Source organism: Acanthopagrus latus, chromosome 24 (assembly GCF_904848185.1).
Source record: "Acanthopagrus latus isolate v.2019 chromosome 24, fAcaLat1.1, whole genome shotgun sequence".
NCBI classification, from domain to species: Eukaryota; Metazoa; Chordata; class Actinopteri; order Spariformes; family Sparidae; genus Acanthopagrus; species Acanthopagrus latus.
Genome location: NC_051062.1, coordinates 14,666,932 through 14,687,573, shown reverse-complemented (window position 1 = coordinate 14,687,573; position 20,642 = coordinate 14,666,932). Strand labels below are relative to the sequence as shown.

General features: G+C 43.3%; 3 protein-coding genes across 20 annotated transcripts in view; 1 reads left to right on the top strand and 2 right to left on the bottom strand.

Annotated features, from left to right (window-relative positions):
• Window positions 1-20,642, bottom strand: part of LOC119015185 — a 66,846-nt gene that overhangs the window by 29,059 nt on the left and 17,145 nt on the right. For 9 of the 14 annotated variants that reach the window (XM_037090929.1, XM_037090932.1, XM_037090931.1 and 6 more), the window contains 3 exons: window positions 20,006-20,434; window positions 19,185-19,667; window positions 18,556-18,837 (listed from right to left, as the gene is read on the bottom strand). In XM_037090929.1, coding sequence (XP_036946824.1) covers window positions 18,556-18,837; window positions 19,185-19,667; window positions 20,006-20,434 — 1,194 coding nt within the window. Of the gene's footprint in view, window positions 1-12,745; window positions 13,592-13,727; window positions 13,812-13,987; window positions 14,258-14,442; window positions 14,602-14,698; window positions 15,002-15,445; window positions 15,704-16,293; window positions 16,543-17,509; window positions 17,765-17,885; window positions 18,147-18,402; window positions 18,838-19,184; window positions 19,668-20,005; window positions 20,435-20,642 lie in introns of those variants that run through there. The other 5 variants (XM_037090937.1, XM_037090938.1, XM_037090940.1 and 2 more) reach the window with 5 other exon arrangements.
• On the top strand, window positions 1,538-8,801 carry LOC119015235 (bifunctional epoxide hydrolase 2-like). 3 transcript variants are annotated; one of them, XM_037091060.1, is made up of 18 exons: window positions 1,663-1,766; window positions 2,401-2,479; window positions 2,554-2,716; window positions 3,127-3,317; window positions 3,394-3,516; window positions 3,688-3,759; window positions 3,900-3,995; window positions 4,489-4,567; window positions 5,266-5,300; window positions 5,380-5,406; window positions 5,510-5,595; window positions 5,733-5,844; window positions 5,981-6,055; window positions 6,172-6,214; window positions 7,602-7,704; window positions 7,901-7,970; window positions 8,119-8,199; window positions 8,284-8,801. In XM_037091060.1, exons 1-18 carry the CDS (start codon window positions 1,663-1,665, stop codon window positions 8,428-8,430), a joined length of 1,686 nt encoding a protein of 561 aa, XP_036946955.1. In that variant the 3' UTR covers window positions 8,431-8,801. The 3 variants fall into 3 exon arrangements, 1 of the variants encoding a protein (XP_036946955.1); XR_005073228.1 differs by lacking the exon at window positions 8,284-8,801 and having other exon boundaries at window positions 1,538-1,766; window positions 7,875-7,970; window positions 8,119-8,198; XR_005073229.1 differs by lacking the exons at window positions 7,901-7,970; window positions 8,119-8,199; window positions 8,284-8,801 and adding an exon at window positions 8,061-8,096 and having other exon boundaries at window positions 1,538-1,766; window positions 7,602-7,805.
• Window positions 8,851-12,578, bottom strand: LOC119015280 (phospholipase A and acyltransferase 1-like). Of its 3 annotated transcripts, XM_037091131.1 has the most exons (6): window positions 12,394-12,578; window positions 11,662-11,721; window positions 10,556-10,685; window positions 9,999-10,087; window positions 9,766-9,930; window positions 8,851-9,500 (listed from the first exon to the last, which is right to left on the bottom strand). In XM_037091131.1, exons 2-6 carry the CDS (start codon window positions 11,713-11,715, stop codon window positions 9,435-9,437), a joined length of 504 nt encoding a protein of 167 aa, XP_036947026.1. In that variant the 5' UTR covers window positions 11,716-11,721; window positions 12,394-12,578; the 3' UTR covers window positions 8,851-9,434. The 3 variants fall into 3 exon arrangements, with proteins under 3 accessions (XP_036947026.1, XP_036947024.1, XP_036947025.1); XM_037091129.1 differs by lacking the exon at window positions 11,662-11,721 and having other exon boundaries at window positions 12,338-12,578; XM_037091130.1 differs by lacking the exon at window positions 12,394-12,578 and having other exon boundaries at window positions 11,662-12,330.

The following is a 20,642-nucleotide window of genomic DNA, read 5'->3' as shown; positions in this document are numbered from 1 at the left end:
TTTCCTCTCAGAAGAAGTTTCAACAGTGACTGAACATTAAAACTTCATGTGTTGTAGCTCGGCTGTATCACACTGCATCACTGTCAGCTCCCACTCAATTAAATGTGTTTGTCAGTCACAACAACTGCACAACAATCATAGTACAAGTAGTAAATACTATTGTGCACCAGTACTTTTACTTTAAGTACATTTTACTGACACTTCTGGGCTGAACATCCAGGACGGCACTGATCCTGTTCCTCATCCTCTCCTACATTTCACAGATGATCAGCTGTGACAGAAGGACCCAGGCTGCAGAATGAGACTCTCAGGTATGAAGAGGCTCTCTGAAGGGAAAATAACTCAGCACAAACTAATCAATATAAGTGAGAGAGAAGCCGTCACATCCTGATCACCAGACTCATGGCTGTCAGTGGGAGGAGAACCTGTGAAGGACGAGTTCATTCAGCCCAGACTTACAGAAGAATCAGGAGAGACGGTGGCGACTGATGTGTCATCATTCACAATACGAGGCAAGATAACACTGATGATTCGGTTTTCATCACTTCCTGTGTCAGAGAAACTAAACACGGCTTTGATAACGAGCTCATTAATTAGATGCGTGATGGGGCCAATAAATTAGTATGATAATGATTGAAATTATTGATGAAATTATTACTTATCCTAAGCATGTTATGCACAACACAGCATGTCTCTGCATCGTGTAAGACTTTTTATATCAACACACATTGGACCACATGTATACGTATAACTGCCAGAGGCCAATTACAGGCCAACTCTATGTGTCTGACTTTAATAAGTCTGACTTATCAGTTCCTTCTATTGATGCCCACAGGTCTTTGTGACAGAAAGGAATGTGCAGGAATTTAAAAAGTGATGGCGAAGAGAAATAAACAATCCAAATTGTGGCTTCAGTTCACAACAGAATCCAGCTGCGGTGCTTGTCGTGTCTGTAAGATGATAAATTCAAGTGGGGATGGAAATATCAGCATGCATGTCACTCCCCCTCTCTCTCAACCTGTTGCCTTTCACATCTTCAGCTGCTCTGTCAATTCAAGCCAAAAGATATACACTTTAAAATGTCAGAATTATTAAACAAAGCTAAATATATGAGATAAAAAAGTAAAAATTGTGAGACTATTATGAGATTAAAAGACATGATTATGGTTAAAGTGACATTTTTTTGATAAAAAGTGAGAATTATTAAATAAAGCCAAAAAAATTTGATGAAGACATAAAAATTATGACATAAAAAGTCAGAATCATGAGACAAAAAGTCAAAATGTTGAGATTAAAGCCATGATTATGATAAAAGCTCAACATATTAGCAGACTAAAGTTGTAATCTGAGGCCTTGTGTTGTTGTGGAGCTGCAGTGTCTCTGTGTGTTACACTGACTGTAGTTTCACAACAGAGAAACACAGTTCAACATGTGTGTTCAGTAAACCAGCAGAGTCGGGCCGCTGCAGACCGCTGATGTCATCACAGTGGGCGTGTCTCTTTGTGTCTCTGGGTCACGTGTGAGCCTGCAGAGGAAGTGGGAGGGGCTTGTGTCAGTGTGTACACAGGTCAGCCTCTGCTCTGCATGACAGTGTGCAGCAGCAGCACAGAACCAGGACCAGGACCAGGACCGTGCTGGACCACAGAGTCTCACTAACAGGAGATGGATCAGAAGAAAGCCGTCCTCTTCAACTTCTGGGGAGTTGCTGTCTCTTCCAGACCTCATGCTGTTTTCCACAAGTTGGAGCAGTTGCATAACCTGCCGGGGTAAGAAACTGTCACACCACCTCTGCTGTCAAACAGTTCACCTGTCCAGATCAGACAGAGACATTAATCCTCTCAACAACTCTCATGCGTGTGTCAGGAAAATGTAAAGACCTGTGAAATCGTCTGTTCAGACCGGAGAGTTTTCTCAGACTCAACAGGAGTTCATGTTTTGTTCTGTGAAAACGTGATTTGACTTGCAAAAGAGTTCAGATGAACTCTGACACACTTGCTGAGTTTCAGCCCTGCACTGTTGTTTTCCTCGTTACTAGCTGCAGTGTTGAATGCAAATGATTTCTGTGTGACAGAGATCAGAGCTCAGCTTGATCACAGCCTGAAGTCTTCAGAAAGTTTAAATTATGTGTTAAAATGTTGTAATAATGTGTTAGAAAGTCACAATTATGAGATAAAAGTCAAACATTTGATATAAAAAGTCAATAAAATTAGATAAACATCGAAATAATAAGATAAAATGTCAAAATAATAAGATATAACATCTTAATTATGAGACACACAGGCCTCTCAGCACACCTGCCGCACCTTGATCTCCCGCCTACACTGATGACGTCACTGAAAGCTGCAGCTCGATGTGATTGTGATGTAACGATCTGGTTCTTTGTCTCTTGGTGGTTTTCAGAGGTTTCCTGTCTAGTGTGGCGTCCCAGCAGGACGGCGCCATGAGCCGGGCGGAGCGCGGCGAGGTGACGCTCTCTCAGGTGAGCGAGCTACAGATGGTTGTTTGGCTCGGCTGCTGTCTTCTGGTCCTGATGGTGAATCTGTGTGTGTGCAGATGATCCCGGCGTTCGAGGCCGAGTGTGTGAAGGAGGCCCAGGTCAGGGCCGTGACTCTGCCGCCTGATTGGTCGGTGGGACCCCTGCTGGAGGAGCTCAGAGAGGCGATGATGGAGGTCCGACCAGCCGTGCTGAAGACGGCTGCCAGTCTGAGACACAGCGGTCTGTATGACAGTGACCCCATCCCCAGAACCAGAATCACTATAGAAACTGTTCCTGTCGCCAGTAGGTGGCGCTCTGTCGCTCTGAACAGTTACAGTAGCGTCCTGTTTCAGATGTGAGTGTCTTTTACTCTCTCAGGTCTGAAGCTTGCAGATTAAATCTCAGAAATTTGTTAAAGTAGCGTGTCAGAAAATGGCGCCAACATTGGCCACTAAATTAAAAATGGCTGACTTCCTGTTTGGTTTAGCTCCCGGCGCCAAGAGACTTTGTTTCCCGTCTCTAGATGTTACATGTGCCTGCCAGATTTTATACTTCTCAGTGAAATGTGACATGAGGGCTGCACAGATTAAACACTGATTAAATCCTGAACGCACCAGAAGAAGTCTGAGCTGGCGTTCTCCTCCCATCAGGGCTGCTGACGGCCGTGCTGGCCAATCACTGGCTGGATGACCGCGCGGCTGCAGACGGTCCAGCCCACCTTCTCTCTCTGTTGGGCGGCCATTTTGACCTGGTCCTTCAGTCCTGTCGCTCAGGTCACAGGGTCCCCGAGGCGTCCATGTTCAGCCGGGCTCTGCAGCAGCTGGGAGTGACGTCACAGCAGGTAGACGACGCGGTGCGGTACATGTCTCTGCACAGCCTGCACACACAGGTAGAAACACCTGTCCGTCTGGTTTCAGGCTGTGTGGGTGGACGCAGAGGAGGACGGTGTGAAGGCAGCGGAGGCCGCGGGGGTGAAGGCCATCCTGGTGGACGATCTGGACGACGCGCTCAGGAAACTGGCAGACTTGACAGGAGTTCAGGTTCAGACCAGAACAACAAATCACACGTCGACTTTGTGTCTCATAGTTTTGACCTTCATGGGCTTCCATACAGAAGGTCATCCTGCTCGACTGACAGGAAGCTGCTGAGCAGGATGGTCTTCTTCATGTTCACACGTCGTCCTCTCTCACTGTGTAAACTCTGTGTTTCAGGCTGCTGCAGCAGAGAGTCCTCCACCCTCCTGCAGGCCTGATGCAGTGTCTCATGGCTACGTCACCATCAGGGTAACTGTCACCTGCAGCAGGGTTCTCCACCTGTGGTCTGTTCTGGGCTTTACAGAGGCAAGACGCAGATTAAATCCTGTTTGCTCAACACATTGATGATATTTTGTGTGTGTGTGTGTGTGTGTGTGTGTGTGTGTCAGCCTGGTGTGACGACTCATTATGTTGAAATGGGCTCAGGTCCACCGGTCCTGCTGTGTCACGGCTTCCCTGAGAGCTGGTTCTCCTGGAGGTTCCAGGTAACAAACTCTTCATCTCAAAATCTCAAAATCATTTCAACTTTACATCTCATATTTGACATAATTGAAGAGTAGAACTGTGTAGTTGAACACAGATTCAGTACGTGTTTATGTATTAATACTAAAGCCATCTGCAGTATTCAGATCCTTCACTGCAGTAAAAGTACAAATGTAAAAAGTCTGGAAGAAGTCTGAAAGTATCTGATATTAAATGAACTTAAGGATCAAAAGTAAGTTATGAATATTTGTACATACATATAAGTTGTAAACTGTCAGTCGATGGATGAACAGAGCTGATATTCAGCACTCAGGTTTTCTTTTTTGAATCTGATTTTACAATCTGCTGCAGTTATCTGCAAATTCACTATTAACTAAAGCTGTAAATTAAATGTAGTGGAGTCGACGTGTAAAGAAGCAGAAAATGGAAACACTTGAGTAAATTATACGTACCTGAAACTGCACTTTGTCCCTGATGAGAAGCTTTTGTTTGCAGATTCCAGCTCTGGCAGCAGCAGGATTCAGGGTGTTGGCTCTGGACATGAAGGGCTACGGAGAGTCCACAGCACCCACAGGTGTGTGTGTGTGTGTGTGTGTGTCAAGGTTCAACACTAAATACTGTTTGGATAGAAAAGATTGATGATGAAATCAGCTGGTTTGTGGCCGAACACACTGTCAGCCAGGAGCAAACATCTGGACCGGTTCTGACCCACACAGCTCAAACACACAGAGACACACAGGTGCTGCTGAAGGAGGGCGTGTCTCAGCTGCAGGTGGTGAAAACACTCACACCTGGACTCAGGCACAGGCCACGCCCCCTCCTGCTTCACCAGAAAACACTCTCCACAAATCTGGCAAACTGCAACAATCTGGTTCCTTCAGGAAACATTGATGAGAAATAAAAGGAAATAACTTGTTGAGACCAAATTCACAAAAGAAAAATATAATAATCCTCCATATTGAATTTATTGAATAGGTGCATTTTTTTCAACGTACACATCAGAAATGATTCGTGCAGATTTTTTTTATCAGTTGATAAAATCGCACAGCTACAGATCTACTGACGGGTGAGAATATTAAATCTGTTGGTTCAGGTTATTTGAGACGTGACGACACACGAACACAACACTGATGTCATGATGGATGAATGAATGAGCAAGGTGAGAGTGTTTTATTGTGACAGGGTGTCTGTAGGGAGTCTGCAGGTGTGTGTCGCCCTCTGCTGGACACTGAGTGTGTTCACCTCTCTGACTGTCACTGTTGTGTCTGACAGACATCGAGGAGTATTCTCAGCAGCAGCTGTGTCAGGTACGTCTGATCACACACACATCAGCTCTTCAGACTGGGTTTCAGCTCCGTCAACAAACTGTTTTCTCTTTGTTTCCAGGATTTAATCACATTCATGGACAGAATGGTGAGCCACACACACACACACACACACACACACACACACACACACACACACACACTCCCCTCTACAGTGACAGATACATGAGCTGACCTCTTCTCTTGTCCAGTCCATCCCCCAGGTCACCCTCATCGGTCATGACTGGGGCGGTGCTCTGGTTTGGAACATGGCTCAGTTCTACCCCGAGAGAGTCAGGTGGACACACACACACACACACACACACACACACACACACACACACACACACACACACACACACACACACACACTCAGCGACACCTCCCAGAGACTTTAAACTGGACTGAGATGTGTGTTTGTGTGTTGTTATGAAGGGCGGTGGCGTCTCTGAACACTCCTCTGTTCCCCGTCGACCGGTCTGTTTCTCCTGCAGACAAACTGAAGAATATGCCCATATTTGACTACCAGATCTACTTCCAAAAGCCTGTAAGTCTGCCTGCAGCTTGCTAACACAACACAGACGGGTCTTTATAAGTCCAGGCAGTCCAGTGGGAAACTGAATGCACCTGAACGCACCTGACAACACTTTTCAGAAGTCTTGTTTCTCTTGTTGCTGCTGCAGGGTGTCGCCGAGGCCGAGCTGGAGAAAGACCTGGAGAGGACGTTCAAGATTTTCTTTTTCAGCAGCGCTGAAGCAGTGAGGAAACACACACACACACACACTTAACATGACACGCAGTAACACACCTGTGGAGGTAGAAGTATCACCTAATGCCATAATGATACTGATCACGTTTGTGTGTCTTCTCCTAGTCGAAGCGTCCTCCGATCAGCACTGCAGGAGTCTGTGCTCGAGGTAACAGTCACAGTCTGTGTGTGTTACAGCAGGTCTGTGTGTGTTACAGCAGGTCTGTGTGTGTTACAGCAGGTCTGTCTGTGTTACAGCAGGTCTGTGTGTGTTACAGGTGGTCTGTGTGTGTTACAGCAGGTCTGTGTGTGTTACAGGTGGTCTGTGTGTGTTACAGCAGGTCTGTGTGTGTTACAGCAGGTCTGTCTGTGTTACAGCAGGTCTGTCTGTGTTACAGCAGGTCTGTGTGTGTTACAGGTGGTCTGTGTGTGTTACAGGTGGTCTGTGTGTGTTACAGGAGGTCTGTGTGTGTTACAGGAGGTCTGTGTGTGTTACAGGTGGTCTGTGTGTGTTACAGGTGGTCTGTGTGTGTTACAGGAGGTCTGTGTGTGTTACAGGAGGTCTGTGTGTGTTACAGCAGGTCTGTGTGTGTTACAGCAGGTCTGTGTGTGTTACAGGAGGTCTGTGTGTGTTACAGCAGGTCTGTGTGTGTTACAGCAGGTCTGTGTGTGTTACAGCAGGTCTGTGTGTGTTACAGCAGGTCTGTGTGTGTTACAGGTGGTCTGTGTGTGTTACAGCAGGTCTGTGTGTGTTACAGCAGGTCTCTGTGTGTTACAGCAGGTCTCTGTGTGTTACAGCAGGTCTGTGTGTGTTACAGCAGGTCTGTGTGTGTTACAGCAGGTCTGTGCGTGTTACAGGTGGTCTGTGCGTGTTACAGGTGGTCTGTGTGTGTTACAGGAGGTCTGTGTGTGTTACAGGTGGTCTGTGTGTGTTACAGGTGGTCTGTGTGTGTTACAGCAGGTCTGTGTGTGTTACAGCTGGTCTGTGTGTGTTACAGCTGGTCTGTGTGTGTTACAGCAGGTCTGTGTGTGTTACAGGTGGTCTGTGTGTGTTACAGGAGGTCTGTGTGTGTTACAGGTGGTCTGTGTGTGTTACAGCAGGTCTGTGTGTGTTACAGGTGGTCTGTGTGTGTTACAGCAGGTCTGTGTGTGTTACAGGTGGTCTGTGTGTGTTACAGCAGGTCTGTGTGTGTTACAGCAGGTCTGTGTGTGTTACAGGTGGTCTGTGTGTGTTACAGCAGGTATGTGTGTGTTACAGCAGGTCTGTGTGTGTTACAGGTGGTCTGTGTGTGTTACAGGAGGTCTGTGTGTGTTACAGCAGGTCTGTGTGTGTTACAGGTGGTCTGTGTGTTACAGCAGGTCTGTGTGTGTTACAGCAGGTCTGTGTGTGTTACAGGTGGTCTGTGTGTGTTACAGCAGGTCTGTGTGTGTTACAGGTGGTCTGTGTGTGTTACAGCAGGTCTGTGTGTGTTACAGCTGGTCTGTGTGTGTTACAGGTGGTCTGTGTGTGTTACAGCAGGTCTGTGTGTGTTACAGCAGGTCTGTGTGTGTTACAGGTGGTCTGTTAGTGGGTCAGCCGGATGAGGTTCCCCGCAGCTCCATGCTGACGGAGGCCGACCTGCAGTACTACGTCAGTCAGTACAGAGATCGAGGCTTCAGGTGAGCACATTTACTCACCTACTGAACGTCAGTATTTCCAGTCCTGCTCTGTCTTGTTTGTGCTCCTCTTCCTGTATCAGGCAGTGGGGTTGGGATGGAGTATTTATACCACAACTCAACATATGGCCTCTGTACCAATACGATTTATTGATCACCCTCCTGTGGGTCAGTCATCGTCTCCTCCTTGGTGTCACAGGAGGCCGTTGAACTGGTACCGTAACGGGGACGTGGACTGGAGGTGGATGTGTTCTCGTCCCACTGCAAAGGTCTGTGACAGAAAACCTCACGAGAGAAGAAACCTGGAATTCACTAAAACATCCTGGAAAACAAGGAGCTGTCCTGGAAAAATGTTTTTCATTGTGTGTGTGTGTGTGTGTGTGTGTGTGTGTGTGTGTGTGTGTGTGTGTGTGTCAGCTGCTGATGCCTGCACTGATGGTGACGGCAGGTAAAGACCAGGTGCTGCTGCCGGCCTTGTCCAAAGGAATGGAGAAGATGGTGAGGAAGCCAGCGGTGACGTGATCGATCGATCAATACAGGTGATCGGAAAACAAATCTGATGTGACTGTTTGTCGATCGCAGATCCCGAACCTGATCAGAGGACACATCGAGGAGTGTGGACACTGGACTCAGATGGAGAGACCGGAGGAGACAAACAAGATCCTGATATCATGGCTGAAAGACACTCACAAGAAGGAGGGAGGAGTTAGTGTGTCCCCCAAACTGTGAGGGAGGAAGGAAGGAATGAGGAGAGGGAGTGAGGAAGGAAGGAAGTGAGGGAGGACAGGGTATATACAGAAATTCTTAAGTTGAATTTAACACCTTTTAATACCTTCACAATATTTTTTAATACCAACACGACTTGGAGCTGCAACTGTAGTGACAGCGTTTGGGGGTCACTAATTATAGAGTAACAGATTACTGTCATTTTGTTACTTAACCTCCTGAGTGAATAAGTGTAGAAATGCTTCTAATTCAAATGAAGTACCTGTACAGGTTATTACTGGATACTTTGTTGCCTCAGTAAAATCACTGAGCTATAAGGAACTGAAGAGACGACCTGATGAAGCAGAATTAAAAAGTTCATCTTGTGTCAAAAACTGAAACGTCTGGATTATTTTTGCGTCATCACACCAAAGACTCAAACACTGAACGTTTCAAATAACTTTATTTATAAAGTGAAGATCTGACAAAGATCTGTTGGTTCATTTAAGTTAAAGCAACAAAACAAATCAGAAAATCCAGATAGCGAGATGATAAATGATGAACAAAAATGTTTTAACATTAAACATGAAAACTGAAATAAATGAAACCAGCAGGAGTTAATCTGGAAACCTTTTGATAAAAGATTTATAAAGACTGATTTCTTTTGTAAAATTAATCAGATATTAAGTAGTTACTGGCCTGCGTTGTTGTTTGAATCCCCTGATTTAAATAATTAGCATAGGTGCTAACAACCTGCAGCTTGTATTCCATTTTTGCAGTACATGAAATTTGAGATTACAAACATTTATATAATAATAATAATAATAATAATAATAATAATAATAATGTGTTTGTGTCTAATCTGTTGGTCCAAATACAACATTTTTATCCAAACTTTTTTTGTGATCTAACAACTTTATTTTTCGAATGATTATCATATTTGACAGCTCTCCGTCAGAAGAGAGCGCACCAGGAGGAGCGACGTCGCCCTCCAGTGGCTGAGACGAGAACTGAACATTAAGTAGTTTTTACAGTTTTTTCTCTTCAAACAGCTTCTTCCAGGCCGGCATGATGTGCTCATAAATCTTGTCTATCTGTAACACACAGATTATCATCACATTATTAAATATGTGAGAATGTTTGTCATTTATATATAAACTGAGGAGAAGTGGGCCGAGCACAGATCCAGGTGGAACTTACGTCAATCAAAAAGGTTTAAAAAGCTCTCGTTTGATTTGCTGTTGCTCAGGTTTTACGTGGAAATGTTAAGCTGGAGACTTGGTTTAAAACAACTGAAGAAACTGATTTCAACAAGAAAACGAGTTGATATCAGTGAAACAACATCGTCTGTCGACTGACCTGTTCAGATTTCTTGACTCCGTATCTGAAGAGCGTCGCCTGGTGCTCGCTGTTGTGAAACAGGATGTCGAACGTCACCTCGCGGCCCATCATGTCGTCGATCGATCGCTTCACCACGTTGTGGAAGTCTCTGGCGGGGTGCACCTCGTCAAACATGTTGTTGACCTGCGACACTTCAGTCAGTGTGTTTCTGTGACAGTCGTTCACAATTTGATCACATTTCTCTGAGTTACCTTGTACTTTGTCCCCAGCATCTCCAGGGGATCCAGTTTGACCTCTGACCTCAGAGCTCGACCGTACAGCAGCAGCTTGGTGTCTGAATCTGACAAACAAACACACAACAAGTGTTCAACATTGTGTTTGATAATGGAGACTGCTGGAAAAGTCTTACACAAAACCCAAGTAAGACGATCAAGCAGTTTGTGTTCGAGTGTTTTAAAAAAAAAAAAAAAGAAAAGTGAAAAAATGCAGTAAGAATATTTTAGTTTCTACAGAAGAATACAGAAAATGTTGTTTGATTTTAGAAGAAATTAACAGAAAGATTCAATATTTTACTGGAATTGAATTTTTCACATTTTAAAACGGAAATAAAACTTGGAAGTAAGAAACAAAAGTGACTTAATGACTTATTTGCCTCCTTCCTGCTGCAGTATTATGATATTAAGTTTCATCCCACAGGCTTTAACATCTTCACTATGCAGAACAACAAACTGTTCATCAACCGTTGAAGTCACATTGAATTTGTTTCTAAAATACAGAATATCAGGATCACTGGAGGTGAAACACCGACCTCGGCAGGTCAGGTGAGCGACGTAGGGAACGCCGTCTCTCTCTCCGTAGTAGATGGCGAAATGAGAGAAGAACTTGTTCCTGGGATACTCCACGATGTCTCCCGGGAACAACTTGGGGTGGGAATTTTTCTGCAGAGACACGAAGAGATCGTCGAGTAACGAGGCAGGACGTGAGCTCGAAGGTGCTGCTTTAGATTTAACCACAAGAAAAACCTGAAGACATCTGAGCAGGAAGCCACAACATGGAGGCGTCACATCAGCTTTAAACAGGCCCTGGCATTTCTTTTATTCTTAAAGTTGACATCTGCTTTAATTACTTGTATACTGCTGTGAAACATGGAAAAAAACAAAACTAGCAAGAGAGATTATGTTGAATAAATCCACAAAGACATTATGAACGTTTGAAGTTTGTGCTGAACATCCAGCAGGACCTGAGGAAACTCGGCAGCATGATTTCATTTAAACAGTTGTTGCTGAAAGTTTACAGTCATTAAATTAATAACAGGAAGTCTTTTTATGGCCGTGCCACGTCAAACAGAGATGCACCAATTTGCTTTTCAATCACCAGTTTTAAACACAAAGCTCCTCTGGGTCACTACACTGAGATCCAAACACTCGGGGCCACATCATCATGTCATCATCTCATCTGTGATCATTCTTTGTTCATATTCGGTTTTATTTGTTCTCTCGACATCATCGAAACGAAGACTTGCCTTCGATGATTTTTTAAGATTCAAATAAAGTTCGACACACTCTCCACTACGCTGCTGCTCGCTGACGGGATGTTTTGTTGATGTTACACACGAGCGACCACATGAAGCGCATCGTTACCTGAGAAAACTTGTTGATTTCTGTGGTTTTTTGAAGAAAAACTGCCGAAATGTTCCAGACAGACTTTGTCTTAACAAGTCACTGTTGTTTTAAATTGTTTTGTAGCAGCTTAAACCAAAAACTTGATTGAATTAGGCAGCAATGCTTCACATCCTCGTTCCTGAAGCGCTGAGACGACGAGGGAAACTGGTTTTGATGGTTTATGTTCAGATGGTTCACTGATCATCAGCAACAAAGTGAAGATAAACGTTGAGACAAAGTGTGTCGTACTCACCAGGCCCATGGGTTCAACGTCTTCACGGCTGCTCTCTTCACTCGCTTGTGACATAAAATCCTCAACACACACACAGGAACCTCATCTGCTTTACATACCGCCTGCACTGAGGTGATATTCTCAAGTGCATCAGTCTGTCACAGTCACACTACACTGACCTCGGCCTCCCCATCGCCCTCCATCACACTTACACACCACCAGCACTCGTGTCTTTGTGTTTTTGTGTGTGTTGTTGTGCGTCTTTGCTTCACGTCAGGTGTGTTTTTGTGGGTCGGGGGGATTCTTAGGGACATTTCAGGTTTGTTTTCTGAGACACTTTGACATTAACTCATTAACTCATCTGACTAAATAATCAACTGGACGTGCCTTTTTTTTCCTTTTTTTTTTTACTATTTATCAAGCTCTATTTGCACTGAAATGACTGCACTTAATGTCGTTGTACTTGTTTCAATGACAATAAACAAATTTAATTCAATTCAACTAATCGCAGTTTAAATCAGCTTTACATGAGAATGTTGTTAACTGTCCATCATGTCACGTTGTATGCACTTACAACCACCTGTCTTTAAAAACACGTCCTTCATTAGATCATTTCTTCATGAACATCTACGACTTTACAAACATTTAACATTAAACATGTTTGTTTATGAGCGTTAGCTGCTAAAGCTAACTGTACCTGCATCATTAGCTCCTCTCTTCTAGCTAAGTTAGCTCGATAAAGTCGTCTTTTACCTTCACCGGCCTCCATTTCACAGTCCGTCCACACGACCGCAGCTACAAAACTATTCTTCTGATTTAATAACTTATTTAATGTCGACCTGGTGACGCATTTTAGCTTTGATATACAAGAAAAGAGGCGTTAAATGTCCAGAAACAAACAGCAGACAGCGTCAGAGATTGACTCCCACAATGCACCTGTTCCAACTGACAGTCTCGCGATACGACGTCCACGAGCCGCGCGTCAAAGATCGTCTATTGAACAGATGAGTGCCAAAAAAACAAGTCATACGGCCATCAAAGATCGTCTATGCTAAAAAAATTTAAAAAAAAAAAAAAAAAAAAAAAAAAAAAAAGTCCATCCAGGTGTTTCAAAGATCGTTTATTTTAGAATATTTAATTCATATAAATTCAAAGATCTGCACAAAGATTATTTATTGAAACGATGAATGCAAAATAATACATGTGCATCAGAGATTGTTTATGGTCAAAAATCATTTCACACATTTGCATCAAATATGAAAAAAAAACAATAAATGTGCATCAAATTTTGCTGAAAGCAAATTAACTGTAAAAAAAAAAAACTAAAAATGTTCATGGGCAGAGAAAATGATCATGTAAACGGATATTTACAATTTTTTCCCAAAATAATTTTTACCTGAATGATATTTACCTGAACATACCCGTAATTCATCATTACTCATTCTTCTTCACATTGCACTTAACATTCATCCCAAAATAAAGTACAGAAACCTGTAATTCAAAAATACAGTAGCCACAAAATTAAATAAAAGATAAATTAGGCCTACTCATAAAATTACATTTATTTTGTCAAACAAATCATTTAACGATCACAAAAGAACAACCTGATGTCTAAAACCTGAGAGTTTTCACATAAATATGAAACCATAAACCAAAAACGTAGCGTATCCAAAGAAGTCATGATCAAACTGCCGTCTGGATCAATCTATAGACAAGAACGAGAGTCATGATGTTCTCATCTGTGAAGCAGAGATCACCGTGTGGAACATGATGGTACCGTATTATAAACTATTCACCACCAAAACAGTAACACATAATCATCAAACGATCATTAGACATGAATGATTCCCTGATCAGCACATCACCACCACACTGACGGCTGATTCACCAGATTTCAAACTGCTTGAGTTTCTTAAAAGGAGTTCTGTCCTTAATCTTGTTCCCGAAGAGTCTAAAAAAGACCAGAGCAGAGAAACATCACTCACTCAGCCACAGTAACATGTGGAACAGTATTAACTTAACTCACCTGGGAGGATGAAGCACAAATGTCTGAATGAATGATGGTACATTGATTCATGTATGCTCACCGCACAGTGTCCATGGAGGGGTTGATGGAGACCAGTTCAAGTAGCATGTCAGCTGAAGCATCAGTGATCTTATTGTGACTCAGACTGAAACACAAACACAGGAAGTGACACGGAGGATATTTATGACTGTAAATCATATCAGCTGCTGCTGGTGGAGGCAGTACAGGTTCTGTCCAACACACAACAGCCAGGGACACACACACATACAGAAAATAACTACAATTATATATATTGTTGTATGTGGACAGACTGATACTCACTCCAGGACTTGGACTTTGTGCAGATGTGTGAGGAGTGAAAGCAGCAGCTGGTCAGTGAGCTCACAGTGACTCAGGTCCAGTTCTGTCAGCCCTTCAGAGACGTCCAGCAGATGAGCCAAAGCTCCACAGGACCTCTGATCCAGTGTGGTGTGACTGAGGTCCAGTTCTCCACCCAGGGCTCCACACAGGGACTCCGCCCGCCTCACTGTGTCTCTGTCTCTGTTCACAGGAACCAGGGACATCAGCTGGAGGACGACAGTCTTACTGGCTCTGAACAGGAGAATCAGAACAAAGAGCAGACTGGTCAGGATGATTTACGTAGATTCTACACAGAGACTAGAGCGTAACCTACGGTGGTTTTTAACGTTACTAGTATTTATACATGTGTGCTGGTGTGTCTGTGTTGCTGGTGGTGATACAGGGACCCCCAGCTGCACTTTCCCCAGTAAACACACCAACTCCTTCAGCTTGCAGCTGTGTCTCTGGGCTGGACAGAGTGGACAGGCCGGATAAAGAGCGGCTCCAGAGGAGGAGTATTATTCAAGAAGAGCAGCAGAGGTTGGTGTGTATTAGTACCACCACTAAGCACCAGAGGAGAAGCCAGAAATGTGATGCTACCAAGAGAAGAATTCACAATTGTTGCAACAATGTGCAGGTACAGTTCTGGTGAGGTGAGAGTCAGAATATGACTTATTCTGTTGTCTTTCTCACCTGAGGAGGACTCTGTCCAGGACAGGAAACAGCAGGTCCAGTCCGCTGTCCTCCACCTCACAGTCCTGCAGGTGGAGCTCAGTGTCCTGGCTGCTGTGTCTCAGGATGGTGGAGACGGCTCTGCAGTCGTCATCAGTCAGACTGAGGGTTTCACTCTGACCCTCCTGCAGCAGCTCCACACAGGAGGAGCAGGACAGATCCAGCCTGTGCTGCAGAGTCCTGAGCAGGCTGACTGCTGCCCCCTGCTGGGCGTCAGAGGCAGCACAGCAGTGGATCAACTTCAGCAGCAGATTTCTGTCAACACTAAATAGAGACAAAAATAAAATATTAAACACATTCTAACCACGTCCTATTATCGATCAGTTACCAATATGATGTGCAGGTTAACAAATTATCCAAATAAAAGACACCACAAATAATATTAATGAAGGATAATCATGTTTCTTAAAAACTTGGATCTTATTATTGTAGTTTTGTCTTTCATTTCTGTCAGTAAATGTTACAGAGAGACCATCACATTTATAGCTAAGACCTGGGAACACGGTGTTTCCCTCATACGTGTTCTGGTCATGAAACACAAGCAGTCAGACCAACGTAAGGTTGGAAGCAAACCAAACTTATTTTGAGGAGAAAATTAAGTCAAACAATAAAATTATCCCCCAAACTGTCATAGTGATGCATAGAGGTGCATTATGTCCTGTGTGTTGAAGAAGACAGATACACTGAAGAACAACACTAACGTCTCACCTGAGTTGAGAAACTCTGTCCAGTGTAAAGAGGAAGGACTCCATCTCCTCTGTTGGTATGGAGGTCCAGAGGAGGTTCAGTTTAACTCTGTCAGAGTGTTGGAGGGTGAAGAGCAGAGCAGCACAGTCCACTGAGTTCATCTCTCTGCAGGTCAGGTTGATCACGTTATCCAGTGACCTCAGTAAACTGGGTATAAAGGGACTGGCACGAGTGCAATAGATCTCTGTGATGGCAGTCAACACAAAGCTGGGACAGGGCCTGAAAATATAAAGTGTATTCACCAGAACACTTTGATTAGTTACTTTTTCTTTATCAACCAACTGTTGTAAATCTTAAGCCACAGCAATACTTATGCAAATGATTAAAGAGAAGTGATGCACGGGTTGACCCGTAACCAGCGGGACCCGGGGATGCACCTGTGACTGTGGACCTTTTAGGTCAGTGCAGCCAAACACTAGGCTAAAACACTGAGTAGTCTGACACATAATGCTACTATTTTGTAACAGTCCACCGTTATGATGTGAAAAATGCTTTGTTCATGTGTGAGAGAAGGGAAAAAAGTTTGGAACAGTTCATTTATTCCTTTAATTTTTGATTTACTTGTTTTAGCCTCTTCTGAGAGTGGGTGACAAAGACAAAAAGAGAAGAGACAGCTTTGTTGTAGTCTTCTCTGCTCCCAGCAGCAGAATTTGCACCATGTACGGTGGCTGCTTTCAGTCGAATAGTGCATCATGGGTTTTTTTTGCAGGTGGCGAGTATTAAAAAAACATGACCTGCACATCATTACTTTATAGGATAAACTGATGTCTGATTGGTTAAAAGGTAAAAAAGAAACAAAAACCAAGAACCTTTTAAATAGAATACTGTCCAGAAAGGGAAGCAGACGTGGGATGTTCTCCTGTAAGAAGCGGTTCTTCCTCAGGTTCACAGTGATGGTCTGAGCTGACGACTGCTGCAGCAGATAGTGAAGAACCTCCCAGTTCAGAGAACACGAGCTCAGGTCTCCATCAGCCTTACTCAGGAAGGTCCAGGTCAAGTCCTCGTCCTGGATTTCTTGGAGGAGGGAGAGTAGCTCCTGGGAAATCCTTTCACTGAGTCTGCAGATAGATATAAATGAGTAGGATGACCAAGCTGGTTTTATGAGAAATCTTCACTCTTTCAGTGTTGTCCCAGACCTTTTAAGCATTATTCATGTTCTTGCATCTGAAGAGGTACCAGAAATGGTTCTCTCTAGATGCAGAAAAGGCATCTGCAAGGGTGTCCTTTAAGTCCTTTAGAATTCTCCTTTTTTTCATGAGCCAGAAGGTGAGTGGCGGTGAGCGGAGCTGCCTGAGCAACATCAAGTGTACAACCTCATCTGACTGCCTACCAACTGGCACACTCAGCTACTAATTGAAGCAAGAAATATAAACGGCAACAAGATAGCAAGATTTAGGTGCAAAGATAAGCGGCCCATTGGGTATCATTTCAGGAGATGGGTTTTGGGATCTCATAATGGAACTGGAGTCACAAAATACAATTCCAGGGTTATTCCAATTCAAATTGGATGTCATTTCAAATTAGTTTGAGACTTGATCTTCATAAAAAGTGACAGCCCTACTCACCACCATGCTCAGAATATAAGGAAATACTAAATATCCCACTGAAATCAGAAGGGCTAATATCCCAAACATACCTCATTATAATCTCAACAGCTGAAACTACCATTCCCAAAATCAAAGATGTAAAATAACTTTTTCTCAACATACCAGATTTACTTTGGAGTCAGGCCTTAGTTAGAGTGAATAATAGTTCATTGTATGCCAGTTTAAGTCTTTCACAATTCAAGGCAGTACTTCACTTAAACCATTCTGAGTCCAAACTCTTAAAAATGTATCCAAATTTAATGGATATCTGGAATAGATGTTAACAGCAACTAATTAATTGAATAAAAAATCATCTGTATTTTGCACGATTGTGATTTCCTTGTGAGAATTAACATAATATAGCAAAAAAATATATAAATTATAAAAACTTTCTGCATTTTGATTCACTGTGTTTATCAAGCTCATGAAAGACTTTTACTTGATTGTCAGAGGATCATCATGAAGCAGCAGTGGAACCAGACTCAGAGCAGAACCACAGAACTCAGTCAGGTCCAACCGGCTGACTGTCCAGCATCTCAGCAGGGACGCCAAACTACTGACCACCTTCAACAGAACTCTTTGTGATGGTAGACCTCTCTGAGGGGCAAGAGAAAGCTCTTCAACAGCCAACAGACAGGCCACCCTCTTTCTTCTGACCCACTGAGACAAAAACAAGGCCGTACCATTGGACAGCCTGAAGGTCAAAGAGAGGGAGAGAAGAAGCAGCTGTGACATGATGATGTTCACCACTAACAGGACATTCAAACTGGACCAGATGGAGTTATAGGAACAACATTAAATATAGACATGCAGACCTCAGACTGTGTAGTTGTGTTGTGTGTCTAAAGAGGAGGGAGGCTCCTCTGACGGAGATCCTTCTGGGTGTGAAGACCAGATCCACATCAGAACCACAGAGTCTGAGAACTCTTCCCACAGACCTGCAGGTTCTCCAGCCCAACTCTCCTGTTAACTGCAGGGTGAAGCCAGGAAGTCGCAGCAGAGAGGCCAACTGCTCAGCCTCTCTGGATCTCACACAGATTAATGTGCACACATGCTGGAAGAACTCTGGATCACCACTAAACACAATATCATGGAAGAGGAGTGAAAACAGAAACATGCTGCATTACAAACCAGCTGATGGACCATGAAGTTCAGAATGACATTTATTGTGTGATGATATCACTTTAAATTAAAATACTCCCGTAGAAATACTGAAGACAGAAACAAAATTCGTCTTTGTTCATCATTGTTAATATGCACATTACAGTCAAAACACTGACAATGATGAACTGGATTATTAAAAAATGTCGACACTATCTCCTCCTGTCTTACCTGAGCTGTGAGATATGAGGCAGACACTGTAGGAAACTCCTCACTTCACTCTCTTCATGTGAGCAGCCTGTCAGCTTCACTTGTTTCTTCTCTGATGTGAGTTTCAGCACTTCCAGGAGGATGGAGCTCTTTCTCTCTGAGAGGTTTATGGACCAGACTGCAGGAGCTGACTGGAAAACTGACTGTAATGATGGAAGGACTCTCAGGCCTGTTTCAGTCTCTTTGTCCTTTATGTAGGAGTACAGATCCAGCAGGAAACCAGACTGACATTCATCATCATCATAACCAATCATGTCATTAAAAGGGAATGTTTCATATCTGCACACTGATGATAACAGCTCCAGTATCTTCTCTCCTGTCTGCTGTTCTCTCTCTGCTGCTGCACAGAACAGATTCCCAAAGAACTCGACTTCACCTTCAAACTGCTCAGAGACACTGGGGCAAGAATTGAACATTTAGTTATGACATGATGTCAACAACAGAAACTCAGTCATGCATTACTGATGTGGAGTTTATCTGCTAACAAACTGAATTTACAACAATATTCATATTATTAATAAACACATTTGGCATAATTTATGACACAGTGAAATGACAATTATATGACTGATCAAAGGGGCATTTTACATCCAGACAACATCAGCTCTAACAACTACATCTTTATCTGCCTTTTTGTTGTATATGACACAAACCACAATTATAAAAATAAATTCATTTAAATAACACCACTGAAGTAAAAAACTTACCGGTAATATGTTTTAAATACATATTATTAGTCTTACCTGAGCCGTGAGATATGAGGCAGACACTGTAGGAAACTCCTCACTTCACTCTCTTCATGTGAGCAGCCTGTCAGCTTCACTTGTTTCTTCTCTGATGTGAGTTTCAGCACTTCCAGGAGGATGGAGCTCTTTCTCCCTGAGAGGTTTATGGACCAGACTGCAGGAACTGACTGGAAAACTGACTGTAGGACTGACTGTAAGACTGACTGTAATGATGGAAGGACTCTCAGGCCAGTTTTAGTCTCTCTGTCTGTTACATAGGAGCAAAGATCCAGCAGAAAACCAAACCGATCATTCTCATCATGATCATCATCATCATCATCATAATCATCCATGTACATGTCATCAAAATGGACTGTTTGATATCTGCACACTGATGATAACAGCTCCAGTATCTTCTCTCCTGTCTGCTGTTCTCTCTCTGCTGCTGCACAGAACAGATTCCCAAAGAACTCGACTTTACCTATAAACCAGCGACAGACACTGGAACAAGAATTGAACCTTTAGTTATAACATGATGTCAACAACTGAAACTCAGTCCTGCATTACTGATGTGGAGTTTATCTGCTCACAAACTGAATATACCAAAATATTTACGATAATTAAGAAACAGATTTTGCATAATATGACACAGTGACATAACAAGTGCATGGCTGATCAAATGAGCATATCACATCCAGACAACATCAGCTCTAACAATTACATCTTTATCTGCCTTTTTGTTGTATATGACACAAACCATGATTATAAAAAAAGATTCATTTAAATAACACCACTGAAGGAGAAAACTTAATGTTTTAACAACCAATCATTAGTCTTACCTGAGCCGTGAGATATGAGGCAGACACTGTAGGAAACTCCTCACTTCACTCTCTTCATGTGAGCAGCCTGTCAGCTTCACTTGTTTCTTCTCTGATGTGAGTTTCAGCACTTCCAGGAGGATGGAGCTCTTTCTCTCTGAGAGGTTTATGGACCAGACTGCAGGAACTGACTGGAAAACTGACTGTAATGATGGAAGGACTCTCAGGCCTGTTTCAGGGTCATAGTCCTTCACGTGGGAGTACAGATCCAACAAGAAACCACACTGATATTCCTCATCAATGTATATGTCATTTAAAGGGAATGTTTGATATGTGCACACTGATGATAACAGCTCCAGTATCTTCTCTCCTGTCTGCTGTTCTCTCTCTGCTGCTGCACAGAACAGATTCCCAAAGAACTCGACTTCACCTTTGAACTGTTGAGAGACACTAGAACAACAATTTAACAACAGAAACAGAGCCATGTTTTACTCAGTTTATCTGCTAAAATACAAACACCTGCTACTGAGCACAAGACAGTAAAGTACATTGTTACGGTCCGAGTGTTGCACCTGTGTTTGTTTGTTCAGATGCTCCCTCCAAGTGACGCCCTCTCCCCCTTCTTGCCTATGAGAGGAGGATCACACCTGAGCTCCCT